We start from the raw sequence: 17,366 nt of genomic DNA on the forward strand, positions 1-17,366 counted from the left end.
ATGACTGAAATATAGAAATAACGATTAAAAAATCAATTTTTGAGAGGGAAAAATCATTCCCGCACGAGCTCTTATTAAGAATAAATGATGTTCTTTTTAAAAAAGACGTTAAGTGTCCTCTTTGATAAAAAAAAACTAAATTTGAAATTAACTTTAAATGAGACAAGTAGCAAAACAAAGACCATACCTGCTTCTTGATGACGACTCCCATCCCACCTTGCCCAACCCCATTTGCCCAACCACCTCATTCGGGATGGAACCCCGAGAATAAGAGGTTGAAATGATTTTTTTGCAATCCCTACAATTTCCAAGTTATATCTCCAACCATAATTTCCGATAAATCCAGATGAAGATGTGTATCACAGATTCAACCTCTAACCCGGTATTCATATCAAATGTATTAATATAATGTTTCAACCTCTACTAAACTCTATGAAAAGCATAAAAATGTATTTGAAAATTGTGATAATAATCTCAACAACTAATAACTTCATCTATTACAAAGCCATAAAAGTTAAAAGGCATTCAGAAATTCACCTTAATATTACCATTTTGGCCTCCCTAAAACTAAAATTGCCCAATTGCCCAATTATAGAGACGTGCAAGTTTCATGGAGCCATTGGCATTGCCACACTCCTCCAAGCTCTGGCGCGGCTCTTTATTCACCCAAAATCTTACAGTTCATGTTCAGAATCTTAAATCCATAAATGAGTACAGATAATCCCACCAACAAAATCATCAAAAGATGGATTCTAAGTTCCATGAGAAGCACAAAATTGAACGGAAAAATTTAGATGTTCTTAGTCAACAAAAAACTGACACTCAAAACTCGATCCATCTCCTAATTGGGAGAGAACAGGCCGCGAGATGATCCTCTTAAATCACACGACTTTATAAATGCGAATTTCCAAGGTATAGCACTCTAATAACGCAAACTGCTTATGCATAAATTACCATTAACCAAAATGCCTGCTCACATAAAATCGTAATCGTCATATTCATCATATCCACCACCACCACCACCAACCACATCATCATCAGGCTTGCCAATATGCAGTTGTTTCTTCTTTCCACCTGCAAAAAACACGCTGCCACTTGTTAAAAACTCATCCATGAGGACAACTATAACTTGTTGACACAAAAGAAAAAAGATACAACAAATATACCAGTCTTCTTTTTGGTAGCATTGGCTTCTTTCTCTGCTTTTATCTTTTCATTTGCAATTGCAGTCACCGAAGAGGCAACTTCTTTGGCATCTGACCCTTTCAAACTAGTCAATGACAATCTCATTACAGCCTTGAGCAATCCAATATAATGAAAGCTTTTCTGCAATAAAAAGAGTCGTGTTATACCTCTGCATGAACAAAATAAGCAAATTAACACAGACAGACAAGTCAAATCTGATAAAACCTCATATGGACGAAGCTTATGAGCAACAAGTTCAGCATATTCTAAGAAGTCGTTTTCAGTTTTTGGAATGAAATTATCAAGAGTCTTCTCGTCACCCTTTTTAGCAAATAATTCTGTAGTAGCCTTGTAATCAGCTTCTTCCACAAGCCTGTGAAACATTAAAAAGGAGGAATAAGTACAGGTAAGTAAAGATGTAGGAATATAGGGAAGAACAACAATAAGTGTGACAAGATTCACATCAAATTGTCAACCAAGCATATCAAGTAATGTTCACATTAAAAATTAAATTTGGTACACAGCTTTTCTGCTGGAGCAATCTGCTGGCAGATGTTGTAACAAAAGACAACAGAATTCATCGCAAAACATGTTGCAGGCTATGTTAGAATTAGAGATTGCATTAAAAGGTTTCAGAAAGATATTTTAAAAAGTTCTGCAAAGCCATCTCAAAAATTTATGCTTCCCCCTCCATTTCCTTTCATAAATGACAGAAGCAGAAGCAGAAGCAGAAGCAGAAACAAATGACTTAAGCGTGAATACCACCATTTCAAACAACCCAGTCTCACATAGACAATAAGATAAGAAGCCTAAATTCCAATAATTTTCTGGGACAAGCCATCGAGTACAGTTCGAACAAAGAACTAGTGAAGGATTGTGACGACAGTTTTAAAAATACCTCTGCTGACGGAGTTTTTCTTCTATAGGATCTAATGGTGCCTCCTTTTCATCTTCAACTAATCTCTCTTTCTTTTCACCTGACTTGGCTGCAGCCTTCTTAGGGGCCTTGACAGGAGGTAGCTCTACTTTAGGTGCCTGACCACATCACCCAGTGAAAGAAAATCAAAATTCAATACAACAGGTTAGAATAAATTCCATATCAGCTGCAAAACCAAAGGCAAGAAATTTTGGGCCTCACAAGGTGAAGTGAAAGATACTGGGCTTAGGGCATAACCCTTGCACTTTTAACTGAGATCTAGAAAGATTTGGCTACTAGATATAACGTCTTAAAGCTTGATGCTCAAAAGTCAAGCTTTGAAAGCTCAATGTTATAACTACAGTTTTACTGAGGCAAAACACAAATAAAATACCTATACCACGAATAAAAATGAGCATGTTCTCAAGTTTATGGCATAACTTCGTTTCTCAGTATTTGGTCCCTAGCTTTAACCAGATATTCTACAATGCAAGCCTTTACAAGATGGCATTAAGAACATTGACAAAGCTCCTATCGCTATAATGCTATTGTGCCTATGTGTGGATGTTTCAAGAGGAAGGTGAAAGAAAATAATAGAATGTAAAATAAACAGTATAGAAAAGAATATTTAATTTTTGAATACACAAGTTAATTCATAAATCATAAATTATCTTAAATTGCTTCAAGCACCAAACAATTATATTGTGGATTGGCACCAAATGAGAGGGTGTTGTCTAGACTTCATCAGGTCAGAACGCTTTCCATGATACTAATGGTAAAATTACGGTGAAGCAGGAAAATATTCGGAAAAGCTACAAACCTTAAACTTGCAATCAAAAACTTAAAACCGTATGTTAGTCTCATCACTCGACAGTGAGGAGCATGTGCCGAGCACAATGATGAAATAAAATCATATACATTTCTTAACACCATATGTTAGTCTCATCACTCGACAGTGAGGAGCATGTGCCGAGCACAATGATGAAATAAAATCATATACATTTCTTAACATAGTTAATCAACCAATGAAAACAAAAAGGACAACGTAAATAAGTCAGTCATAACCTAAATTCAAATAAGTATCTTATTCAGAGCAAAACTTTACCATAGGGCTAGTTAAGTAAAATCATTTGATATAAAAATAAAAAAAAAAAGAACCGATTGAGCCCGCCTCAAAGTGAGGAGTGACGAAAATGCCTCAAGGCTGAGGTAGTTTGGAGGCATACTCCTCACAGCACCACCTCAAGGTTTGTGGCCCATAAACCATAAAAGTTTTTACTGATCCATACCGAAAGTAGTCCACTACCCATTAAAACATCAAAATATTTCTCGTAGACCCACTTTGAAAATAGTCTACTGCACCAGCTAACTTCAATAATAGTTTCCTTATAGATTTTTCTTTTAAGTGTTTGCACGCTTAAAATTATTTTATTATAAATTTTGAATATTGTTTACGATGTATTACGAGTTTATATGGCAATTTAATAATTTTCTGATGTTTTGGGGATTATTGTGAGGCTTATGACTCCAACCGCCAAGAGGATTACGTCTTGCCTAACGAAAGAAAAAAGGTCTCAATACTAGTTTATGCCTTTGTAAATATTGAGTAAAACAAATGAAGCATCAAAAATCATACAGGAGTAGGCTCTTCTTCATCTTCCCAAGATTCCTTCACATCATTATCATCCAAATCTTCATCATCCCATTTACTCTTCAGTTGCTCCTTTTTCATAAGATCTGTAATAGGCTCCTCCTCTGAAACACAAAACAAGATGATTAGAATCCACCAAACATATACTTCAAAGTGCACTTAAAGAAAAAAATGAACCTTGTAGTAGCCAATACACCCAAGGAAAATAAAATCCTATAAGATCTTCATCGCAAAAACATGAAAGCATGTAGTCTAAAGGCTTTACTTATTTGCCAAACGAGATGTAACATGTTTGATTATGCACTTTCTGAACACCACACAAAAGGTAAAGGGACTTAAATTGACATAATGGAAAAAAAATTGCCATCACCTTAGTCCAGGGACACCTAAAAGGATGTCTATCAGCTCTCCAATTAAAACTAAAAAGTCAGGAAAGCGCAATCACGAGAAAAAATAAAAATAAAAACTATGGAAAACTAAAAATTTACAGTGTCAAGTTAAGATTTCAATCTTCCATGAAAAATAGAGCTAGTAAACATTAATTTCAATGTACAACACAAGAAACTAATAGATCATGGCATACTAATAAAAGCCAGAAGTAATTATAAAAAAGATTGGATCAACATCATGTTCTATTATATAAGGAGATTGGGATTGGAACTGGGAATATTAAACTCAAAAGTAATAATCTTTCTTCCCCCTAAAAACCAATACCATTTCCCAATTTACATGCACAAAAATAATAATAATAATAATAATAATAATAATAATAATAATAAAACCCGATTAACAAGACTGATATTTATAGAGAAAATCAAGATAGCAATATGCAAGATCTAGAAAAAAAAGTAATGGAACGAAAATTAAAAAGATTCACAAAAAAGCATTTACCCCAGTCCTCCATCAATTATCGCTTCTTCTGACCTCCGCAAGAGACTTCAAAATTGATAACTGCGAGAATAGCCAAAATATTATTCTTATAAGTTTCAAGAAAAAATTTTCAAATAAAACCCTACATTCAGTCAAATTTCGCAAATTACGGATGCGTAAACGACAGGGATTATCAGAAGACAAAAACCATTACACTAATTGAAAAAAAGAAAAAAGAAAAAAAAAAGGACTAATCGAAATTACAACCCCACAGTTCAACATAAATATTTACTTTCAAAATAAGAAATAAACCTTTTATAGAAGCGAAAACCCTAATAAAATCGTTGAGAAAAAGACCCCTAATTGAAGTAAGGCAAGGGACGCTTGGCACGCCTACAAGCGAGAGAAAGATGCACAGAGAGAGAAAAGTAGAAAGGCAAGAAGAAGATTCTAGACCCAGTATTCTGATAAAATATTGAGGAATTTGGCCAAACAACTGGACTGGGGAGGAGAAATTTGGACAAACAACCGGGATAGAGAGAGAGTTTTGTGGCCTTTAATCAACATTAAAGAAAATTCAAAATATTTTAAGGTGCTATTATTATACCAGTAATTATGAATGTTCTCTATATCTCCGTAGCTTTTAGTCATTATAACTGTTTTATTCTAATTCTTGATAAAATACATAAATTTATTAGAGCCTGTTTGGGAGTAATTTTGAGAATTAATTTTTTGATCGTTAAGAGAAAAGTGGAATCCACTTGTAAGAGAAGAAGTCAAATATGACGATTGAATTAGTGAAATAACGGTCAAAAAATCAATTTTTTAGGGAAAAATCATTCCCAAACAGGCTCTTAGTTTATTATTTTATTTTTTTTGCTCTTTCTTTTTTCTCTTGTTTATAATATGTTATTTGCACGAGTCTCTCAAAATTAAAGTGAATTAATTAGAAGACAATATTTTTTATAAGCATAATCATCTATCATGTGTATCGAAATTAATACGATGACATGTAAATTTTTTCTACAAACATATGCATCATAACAAATTTACTACAACTATTTTTTGCAATTAATAATATGCATAATTTCTTTTCGCTGCTAAATCACGTTATTTCTTCATTGTTTGGATTTGATTTCAATCTATGAATTTTGGTCTATTGATTCTTGGTCTGCCTTCTATTAGATGCGGACTATATGGTCTGCAATCTCAAAATTCGTAGAGAAATCAAAATTTTCAATCCACGTGTTATTTATAGCCCGTTTAGGCCCCATTATTTCAAATTATAATTTTTTTCTCTTTTATTTTTAACTACATAATTTTTCATAAAAAAAATATATATTACATGTAAAATAAAAAAAAATCATTCTTTTTCAACTACACATTTTTCAAAAAATACTAATTCAAAATTTTTAAATTGAAATAATGAGCCAAACGGGGATTTAATCTCAACCTCCACATTCAATTCTCTATTTCCAATGCATATCCGGTGTCTACGAATATACCAATCTATAATATATTATAATATCATATTAAGGGAGAACCATTTTTTAGACCTTTTTAACCCTCTTATAATTTAATTATTTCAATAATATCTTACTTTTCGTTTTTTGATATGTAATAAATACTACATAATTATTGTTATTTATGAAATTTGTGTTATTAACTCTAAATTAATTACATTTACATTAACCTAGATTCAATGAATTTTCACTTGATGGATCTTGAATTATAGATGAATTTATTTATATTCATGCATCTAGAAATGTTAATAGTGTTTAAATTTATGTATTAACAATTAATTTTTATGTATCAAATGTAATCTAAAAAGATTACTCATCTATAATAATTCATATTACAAAAAAATTGAATTATAGAAATTGATTTTTGAGAATACAATTTTTGTGCAATTTTCTTCTATTAAATTTCTATGCTAAATTTTATTTTTTTTAATTCGTCCGAGACTCATCGAATCCTTCAGCAAATTGGTTCCAAATATTACTTTTACATCAGTTATAAAGTATTTTAGAATAACGTGTAATACACGTTCAACTTTAACTAGTTAACCAAAGCCTCGCTTATCTACTTCTTTGCTTCTTACCATTGTATGCTTTTGGTGTGCATACATGTGCATCTTTAAAGCCTTCCAATTAATAATATTATAATAATTTTTTCTAGTGGTTAATTTAAGCAATTATTGTACCTTTTTTTATATTGGTCTGATCACTCTTCACTTCTTTTAACCTGATTAAATATTTTTATATGTTGTTTATAAACATTAAATTGATAATATATCATGTTGTTGCTTTTGAAGAAGCACAACTCTTCAAATAATTAATATTCTATTATAAAATATACTCTGAGAAGTTAATATTAATAAATAATAGATTTTTTGTGTTTCTGAAGTTGCATAGTATTATTAATATTCTAAAAGAATATTAGTTGCTCAAGAAAGTATGATATTATAATTTCAATATTTTATAAAAATATTGATCGATTTTTATGTAAAATCACGAATTAAATTACTTCATTTCTTTATATATCCATTCTTCTGCATACATATATACATATTGATATTTAAGTTAAATTTTACCTTCTCCAAAAAAGTATAATTAAATACGATCTAACATAAATTATATTTTTATTCCTGAAGAGTAATTCCTTGTGTAATTTATAATAATAATATGTGATTGCTCCTGGAAAGCATGAATTATAATATTCAATATCTTAGAAAAATATTGACATATTACTCTTAAAGAAGCAATAATAAAATATAACATTTTCTCGAAGTAGCCACCTCTCAAAGAATTTTATCTCGTTATGTTCCTTAAACAAATACAAATTAAACAATTCAATATTGATTGTAATTTTAAATGAAAACATTTTTATTTTATTTTATTAATATTCAAGAAGAAATCACTCCAGAAGAGCATGCAATTCGATATTTTAATATTCTCAAATAATATCATATTAGAACTTTTGAAAAAGCATAAATCTTGAAATACTAATAAGATATAAACAAGATTATCAAGATATCTGTTTAGTAAATGCACACAATTCTTCAAAATAAAAGTACTTCTTAAAATTTAAAATTAGCAGAAAAATAATATTAATATTCTATCAGGTGCATCGAATGCTGTTGAAGGCTTTATTAATATGCTATCAGGTGCATCGAATGCTGTTGAAGGCTTTGAAGGACTCGTATTGTTTTATTAAATAAGACAAAATTATATATAGACGATGCACTTTATTCTAGCATATTCAAAAGAAATTTGCTTAGTTTTAAAATATTCATTACAATGAATATCATATTGAAATGATGCAAGAACAATATAGAATATCTTCATACTTCTGTTATACCTGACCAGAAGCATATAAAAGAAAAATTATTAGCACTCTCTTTCAGCATGCGCTACGCATCCGTAAAATTGACATTATCACCAACCCGAAGTTCGTTAATTCTATAGCGACTCTATATTTTATGAAAGAATTGTATTATTATTTCGAAATCAACAATGTAGAAATTTGTAGAATTTGGACAATTTGTATCGCTGTGATAAAATATTGCTAATTCAGAGTGTTGTAGTCTGATCGTCATGAAATTTGGAAAAACATCCACAACTCATTTGTTTCAAATCTAACAGTTTCTAACAAAATCCAGTGGTGCATTTGTGAGAAATAGTTATGTGAACAATAGAAAATTTTTGAGTATTATAATTTTTTCTAATAATTTTTACTTTTGAAGAATATGGAATTTGTCAACCATTTAAGGCTTTCTAAAACTTTCAAATTATACTCTTTAAAAGTATTACTATTTCTATTATATATTATATTAGTTGAATATTTTGATTTAATTTGCGTTCCTGAAAAAGCACAACTAGAAATTATATTTGTATTAAATGAATATGGAATTGATGTTCTAGAAGGAAACACGATCCACCTTATGAAAATGTTTCATAAAGAATATTATTTGCTTCTGAAGGGCATGTCATTATAATTTCAATATTCTAAAGGAATATTGATAGATTGGCCCAGAAGAAGCAAAAATAATACAAATTAGTATTCTTGAACAATATCGTATTGTATTCCTAAAAAAAGAACAAATTTTACACATTAGTATATTAAAAGAATATTGTGATTAATTTAAATATATCAATATTCTTGAAAAATATTGTTATTTTACTTGTGAATAATCATAACTAGGTATATATCAATATTCTAGAATAATATTGTCTTAATTTTATAGAAGAGACAAGCCAACGTTATGTGTGAGAATAAAATCTTATTACCAATAATAATTATTCTCTACTAAATTAAGAGAAACATGCTAAATTTCTAAAATGTGAGATACAATTGAAACAAACACTATATTGAACCAGCAGTTTAATTCGATTTTATTATTTGACATGACTAGTTGGACCATCACTATATCAATAATGATACGAAATTAAAAATTCAAATGGACATTAAACAAAGAACCAGAAAATTGTTCAATCCAATGAATTCATATGTGTTAATTGTTCTATTTATTGAAAACTAATAATTATGCCCCAATTTGGCCTCCATTATGTCTTTTTTTTTTTTTGTTGTTGTTGTTGTTGTTGCAAATTTTCAGTATTCATGTGACCTGCGTTCTGAATTGATTGATGTTCCTAATACTTAATTGTAAACTTCTTTGATCTGTATTGTTGCAGTCACCTACTACTGCGACCGAAACTTACATCTAAATGATAGTTTTTCTCCAGATTTTTATAAGAACAAAATTTGGGTCGCTACAATTTATCCCAATTTATGTGCATTAAATGGCCATGTAATTAGTACGTTAGCATAGCCTAGTCCATGTTAGTTAGTTGTTGCCTTTGAAATATTGTGAGATAAAATATGATATTCTTAAGTTACGTTTTGTCATTTAATCTTATTAGGGTTAGTAGTCACATAAATCGTGATTTAGATAAGATTTTAATTTCCATCAAATGCACAATATCGCAAGATATATTATTATGTTATTGTATTTGTGAGAATTACTATCGATATTGGGCTCGTTTAGTGCCTTATAATTAATCATGTATACTAGGTTCGAGAAAAAGTCAATTTGGATAAGGACAATCAAATGAGAGCAAATAAAAGAAAATAGTGATTATTGAATTTATGAGGAATTTCATTCGTTAGTTAATGAAATTGGCCAGTTGAATTCACGTGTGAGTTTGGGACTTCCATTATTATTTGAGATGAAATTGACCAGTAGAATTCACGTATGTGTTTGAGACACCCGTTATTATTTGAGTTAATTTTATATTATCCTAATGCTAACAAATCTTTATTGGAAGAGTTTGAATTAATGATTAATCGTATTAGGATAAATAAGCTCAAAGTCCTAGACTATTAAAACTCTCCTTGCACGTGTCCTCGTTTACCTTCACAATTTATTATTTTCATTCATTTTTCTTTTATATATACACACAAGCATAAATCGAATAGTTCACAAATAAAAACTCAAGTAAAGGAGACACACACAGTGTTCAAACCTTAAGATTTTCAAAAGAGGTAGACTCAAACCCCCTTTTTATTTGGATTCATGTTATATTCCAACATATATAAATGTGATTATATGTTGTATATTGTTCCTTAGCTGGTGGCGTAGCAATGCACCAGAAATGTGAACTTGGTGGTGTAGTATTGCACCAAATGTTGGTATGTCGCCTCATAATTGATATACTTATAAAAAGTTTGAATGACATGAATATATGCTCAAAAGTGTAATATGTGTGGATTTAACGTGTGTTTGAGTCTATTGAGTGTTTCTATGAAATATTCAACACCTAAAACTTTAGATTAAGGCAATCAGTTAGAGTGTAGAAGAGGGGTGGTGCTTTGATGTGAACTCCAAAAGACATCATTTGAGTCATATTTTATTCGAATGATTATTGAAATTTTGAATATTTTAATTTAGTATTTCTTGAAATCTTGAAGACTAAATTGTTGATGAATTTTTTCATAGTTGGTAGAATATTTTTATTGTGGATTATTTAGTTCATTTGATTTGCAACACACTTTTCCGTCCCCAAGTTTAAAAATTCACCTAGACCAAAAATACTTGGAATTTTGAGGTAATTCGAGTTAGAAAAGATAGCTATATGATTTATCTATCTCTTAAATTTGGAATAAGAAATTTGGTTGTATAAAACTCAGTTTATGGACATTTTCCAGAGGGCTATCAGAATGTACTAGATAACAAATAGATCTTTTGAAAACAATTTTAGCCATCTATCAATTGAATTTGCATACGAAATTTTACTGTAATTCCCCAATGTGTAAGATGTTTAAGTTTAAATTTTTAAAATTTTGGATTTCATTTAGTCGTTAAACAAAATTTATTTTAGAAAGCTATACAAGCAGAAAATCTAAACTTTCCAAAAGATATATATATATATATATATATATAGATTCTTTTAAAGAATATCGAGACAGTAAAAGTAAAGATAAACATATTTCAAAACCATCTTCATCATCTCCGATTTTCAAAAATGACGATATCATTCCTACTTTTGGAAAATCTTCTCAATCTCTTTCAACAGAAAACGAAGTTCTTTCTGAACTTGTTAATCAATTAAAAAATTTTCATGTTTCAAAAAATATTAATACAATTGATTTTGATGAAATTGAAAATCAATTCTCTGACAGAAAATTCGATCAGATCAATAAACTCAGAAATTCTGATTATCAAAATCTTCCAAAATTCTATCCTCGTCCTTCATTTCCTGATCAACTTTTCGAAGAAAAGTTGCCTGCTCAAAGATCATACGATGGTTCCTCTGGAGTTGAATGGAATATTGATGGTCTTACTGAACATCAAATTATCAATCTATTGGGACAAATGACTATTTGTTACAAAACTTTTTTGGCAAAAGGATCTACAAGGCTTCAAGCCACCAATAATATTGTTCTTGGATTCACAGGACAGCTTGGTCAATGGTGGGAAAATTATCTCTCTTCCACTTCAAAACAAATTATTTTCTTTGCTGTCAAACGTGATGAAAATAATAGTATTATTACAAATGAAAATGGAGAACCTATTAATGATAGTTATTCCGTTCTTGGATTAGCTATTATCAAACATTTCGTTGGTACTCCAGAAAATTATATTCAATTTCAAAATGACATTCTTATGAATTTAAGATGTCCAAAACTTCAAGATTTCCGATGGTATAAAGATATGTTTTTAACACGTATCATGCAAAGAGAAGATTGTCAACAATCTTTTTGGAAAGAAAAATTTATTTCAGGACTTCCAAAACTTTTTGCTGAAAAAGTGAAAAATTCAATTTTAGAAGAAAACAATGATCTTCAAAATCTTACTTATGGTGAAATTATTAATTTCATTAATAAGGAAGCTCTCAATTTATGTAATGATTTAAAACTTAAATCTAAATTGAAAGCAAAAAAGGCTCAAACTCAAAATGAGTTAGGATCATTCTGTGAACAATATGGATTTGAGAAAATCTTACCTCCTTCTTCAAGAACAAGAAAAACTTTTCACAAGAAAAGATTTTCAAAAAGAAAATATTCTCCTGAAGAAAATCTTTATAAAAAGAAATTTTCAAAAAGAAAACAATTTTCTAAAAGAAAATTTACGAAAGATTTTCAAAAGAAAAATTCAAAAGTTACATGTTGGAAATGTAACAAAACTGGTCATTACTCCAATAGATGTCCTCTCAAAGAAAAAATCAGTACTCTTCAAGTTGATGAAGATACTAAAAATTAGCTTCTCAATCTTATTCAATCTAATTCTGATAATGAGTCTAACTCTGAATTAGAACAAGTTTTTCTTAATCAAGAAGATTCTGATTATGAATCTACTCAAAATTCCGATTCTTGCACTTCTTCAAACGATAAAGAAATTTGTGGTTGCAAAACCATAAATGTTTTAACAGGAGAAGAAGAAGTCATTCAAAATATCATTGATAGGATTGATAATCTTAAACTTAAAGATAAATTCTTATCTTTACTCCAATCTTCTACATCAAAAGAAAATTTTGATGATATCAATCTTACAAATATTCTTCGTCGTGCTCAAAAAGAATTTTCAAAAGGTTCTAAACCTTCAATTCCTGATCTTCAAGGTGAAGTTAAGGAGATGAAATCTCAAATTTCAAAACTTAAAAAACATGTTCAAGATATTCGTATGGAAATAGTTTGTCTTAAAGCAAAAGATTTAACCAACGAATACTATTCTCAAAACAAAGGAAAATCCAAAGTTTCCTCAAAAACTCCTTCTCATCGTTCTCATCATTCTGAATCATCTTCATCAGATTTTTCATCTATTTCAAAATTTCCTCAAACTGAAGAAGAAAAGATTAATGTTATTAATCGAATTCAGCTTCAGAAATGGTACTGCAATATGACTATTGTAGTCAACAAAGAATTCAAATTCACTACTCGCGTTTTGATTGATTCAGGTGCTGATCAAAATTGTATCAAAGAAGGACTTATCCCTACAAAATATTTTGAGAAAACTACTGAACGCCTTTATGGTGCTAGTGGTAAAAAACTCAATATTAATTACAAAATTTCAAAAGCTCATGTTTGTAATTTAAATATTTGTTTCAAAAATGTCTTTTATTTAGTAAAAGATTTGGATCAAGATGTTATTCTTGGTACTCCTTTTATTGTTCAAATTTATCCTTTTAAAGTTGATTATAAAGGATTAACTACAAAAATTTTTGGAAAGAAAATTCATTTTGAATTTTCAAATCCTCCTTCTTATAAAGATGTTAATTCTTTAAAGGAAGCTGCAATTTCAAAAATGATTCATAATATCAATTTAAAAAGAAATCATGTTCAATTTCTTAAAGAAGAAATTTCTTTTCAAAAAACTGAGAAAAGATTAGAAGAAGATTCTTCTATTAAAAATCAAATTTCATTTTTACAAAAGAAAATTGAACAAGAAATTTGTTCAACAATTCCAAATGCTTTTTTGGGATAGAAAGAAACACATTGTTTCTCTTCCTTATAATTCTGATTTTCACGAATCAAATATTCCTACAAAATCTCGTCCCATTCAAATGAAAAAAGAATTACTTGATTTTTGTATCAAGGAAATCAATGATCTACTTGAGAAGAATTTAATTCGTCCAAGTAAGTCTCCTTGGAGTTGTTCTGCATTTTATGTTAACAATTCTGCTGAAATCGAACGAGGTGTTCCACGCCTTGTTATCAATTATAAACCTCTTAATACTGCCCTTCAATGGATTAGATATCCAATTCCTCAGAAGAAAAATCTTCTGAATCGTCTTTCAAAATCTATCATCTTTTCAAAATTTGACATGAAGTCAGGATTCTGGCAAGTTCAAATTAAAGAAGAAGATAGATACAAAACTGCATTTAATGTTCCTTTCGGACAATACGAATGGAATGTTATGCCTTTTGGTCTCAAAAATGCCCCTTCTGAATTTCAAAAAATTATGAATGATATTTTCAATTCATTTTCAGATTTTATTATTGTTTATATTGATGATGTTCTCATTTTTTCAAAATCCATTGACCAACATATCAAGCATATTAATACATTCATTCATGTTATCAAGAAAAATGGTTTAGCAGTTTCTGCTAAAAAGATTGTTTTGTTTCAAACAAAAATTTGTTTTCTTGGTCATATAATTCAAAATTCTTCAATTATTCCAATTCAAAGAAGCCTTGATTTCACTGACAAATTTTCAGATGAAATTAAAGAAAAAACAAGTTTGCAACGTTTTTTAGGTTGTGTCAATTATGTGGCTGATTTTGTCAGAGATATACGTCAAATCTGTGCCCCATTATTCAAAAGATTACAAAATAATCCTGACCCATGGAGTCACGAGTGTACGCATGCGGTTCAAAAGGTGAAAAAGTTGGTCAAAAATATTCCATGTCTTTCAATTCTTGACCCCACAGCTTCAATTATCGTCGAAACAGACGCCTCAAACATAGGATTCGGTGGTGTGTTAAAACAATTACCCCTAGGATCGTCAAAAGAACAGTTGGTCAGATTTCATTGTGGAGTCTGGTCTGGACCTCAAATCAACTATTCAACTATCAAAAAAGAGATTCTTTCAATAGTTCTTTGTATTTCCAAATTTCAAGATGATTTGATCAATAAAAAATTTATTTTGAAAACCGATTGCAAAGTTTCAAAAGATGTTTTACAAAAAGATGTAAAAAATCTTGTTTCCAAACAAATCTTTGCTAGGTGGCAGGCAATTTTGTCCTGTTTTGATTTCAAAATTCTATATATACAAGGAAAATCAAACTTCTTGGCAGATTTCCTCACAAGAGAATTTATTCAAAAGAGTGAGAAAAATGAGTTGGGCCAAGCGAGTTGAAGAAGAAGAGGATTCTCAAAATCCTTTTCAAACAAAAACTTCAAGAAAAAAGAAAAGTTCAATTCCTTTTTTCGAAGATCTCCCAAAGGATCAAAAGGAAGCTTCATCTTCCTCAAACACTCTTTCAACTTTTGTCAAAAAACCTGATCAAAATAAACTCAAACAAAAAGTTGAGTCCTCAACCCCTTCAAACTTCAAAAGAGCCGTTCAAAGTTCTGGCAAACTTCCTCAAATTAACCCTCCAAACTCTTTCAAATATTTTACCAAGAGTCTTTCTGATTGTGTGCTTACAATGGAAAGTTCTTAGATCAATAGATATGGCGGTCTTGATGATTGCCTCGAAGATATTCTTCCAGAAAACTTTTGGTTCATGCCCTCGGATATTCAAAAAACCAGAGATTATTATGAAACCATTCTTTCTTTGACTGGTTCTGTTATAATCACTCATACTCCTGAACCAAGAGATAAATCAAAAATCATGTTTTCAAAAATTTCAATCGTAAGAGTTCTGTCTTATGAAGACTGGGGACAGAACCCTTGGGATGAAAAGAGACTTAGTCTTTCAAAAACATTTTTTACTTGCAAAGATACTTTCAATTATTTTGATCACCAGAATGCTTGGTATAAGGTTCTTCTTTTTAGACCTATTACCCATTCTTGGTTTTTTATTTTTCATCAAAATTGTAACCCTCATTTCCCGAGTTGGTTTCAAAATTGGTTTCAGTATCATGGACTTGAAGAACAAATTTTACCCAGTCTAGTTCTTCAAGGATATGAATACTTCAAAAAAGAGGCAAAACCTTTTCTTAAGCCTCAAGAAAATCTTTTGTTTCAATTTGCTTTCAATATAAAAGTTTCATGGATTTTCTGTTGGGATTTCTTCCATTATGAAAATCTTCAAGATATGTTCTCAACCCACAAAATTACAAGAAGATTCAAGATCAAATGGTGGGCAAAATTCAAAGAAACAAATTGTTGTCCAAGAGCAGTTCAATCATGGATTCAAGAACAAAGAAATTTAGGTGTACCTAAATTTTCAAAAAAGGAACAAGAAGATCAAGCTGATTTTTTGACTGAAAAACAAAGAATCATTGCAATGTTATCAAAATGTAAAGATCCTAAAGAATTGTTAGAAATTTATGATCAAATTTCTAAACAAGGATCTTCAAAAACAAATGAATCTTAACAAGAAGAAGAATCTCAATATTCTCAAGAGACTGACAATGGTGATGACTTAGTTGATCTAGGTGATGACTATGTTGAGTTTCTTGCTCAAGAGAAAGCTACAAAAGTTTCAAAGAAGAAAACTACAAAATGACTACATGGACCCAGTTTTCTTGATGATCTAAGAAAATCAAGGGTCTATCAAGCAAGAGAAATTCTCCTCAATCTTTGTCCAATTCAAAAACGGTGGTGTTACAGCTGTCAAGACTCCTATCAACTTTGTGTCAGACATCAATATCTACTTTAATAAAGAAAAGATTATCTTTATTAAAGGAAGTCAAAAATTGGAAACTTTTGACTAAAGTTGATCCTGCTTTTCAAGATGCTCCATTATGATGTCGCCCATCTCTCTTTTCAAGATTCTTTTTCTAAAATGAAAGAAATTTCAAGTCCGGACTTCATTATAAATAGAGTTCAAGATTTCATTTCAAGACAGAGCGAATTCAGCAAGAAGAAATTTATTTTTCTTTGTAATTTGTTCTCTCAAATATTTCTCAATTATCATTGTAATATTTAAATTTTCTTCAATTTTCAATAAAATTTATCTATTTTCATAAATTTCTGTTCTTCTATTTCATCTCCTACCCCTGGGTCTTTTATGGTATCAGAGCCATAAGTGAACAAGTGAGATTAGTTTAATCTTACACTATAGGCACTGTTCAATAGGTTTATTTTGGTTTGAATTCCTGGATGTCTGCTGAATAGACGTTGGTCAGCCCTGTAGACGTTGGTCAGCCGTGTTGGTGGTCCCGTTGGGTGGTCCCGTTTGTAGGCTTGGTAAGAACCAATCTATCCTATTTTATTGTCTTTATTGTGTAATTTTATTTTGATTTCATTTTTTCAATTATGTCTTCGGTTTCTAATTGGCTAAGGAGATCTAGGTCTAGAAATAGATCACAAAATCAAAATGAAAATAGTTCAAATATTTTTCAAAATGAAGAAGAAGTTGACAATGCATCAAACTCATCTGCATCTGCATCTGCATCAAATGATTTCAATTCAAATGAATTTCAAATTGCAAAAATTGAACAACAACTTCAAAATTGGACTATTCCAAAGATAGATAAACATTCTATCTATGAAATAGGCAAATTTGATTTCACTCAAAATTATGTTATCAAAACTTTTGAACAAACTGTTTCAATTAATAGTTCAAATGCGT

The 17,366-nt window shown here is 30.1% G+C and overlaps 1 protein-coding gene across 1 annotated transcript; it reads right to left on the minus strand.

Annotated features, from left to right (window-relative positions):
* Positions 1-389: 389 nt before the first annotated feature.
* On the minus strand, positions 390-5,204 carry LOC111370557 (eukaryotic translation initiation factor 3 subunit J-like). Its single transcript, XM_022992319.1, has 7 exons — positions 4,935-5,204; positions 4,644-4,703; positions 3,738-3,856; positions 2,084-2,220; positions 1,411-1,558; positions 1,167-1,326; positions 390-1,074 (listed from the first exon to the last, which is right to left on the minus strand). Exons 2-7 carry the CDS (start codon positions 4,654-4,656, stop codon positions 974-976), a joined length of 678 nt encoding a protein of 225 aa, XP_022848087.1. The 5' UTR covers positions 4,657-4,703; positions 4,935-5,204; the 3' UTR covers positions 390-973.
* Between the last annotated feature and the right edge of the window lie 12,162 nt (positions 5,205-17,366).

This window comes from Olea europaea, chromosome 21, assembly GCF_002742605.1.
Source record: "Olea europaea var. sylvestris chromosome 21, O_europaea_v1, whole genome shotgun sequence".
NCBI lineage: Eukaryota > Viridiplantae > Streptophyta > Magnoliopsida > Lamiales > Oleaceae > Olea > Olea europaea.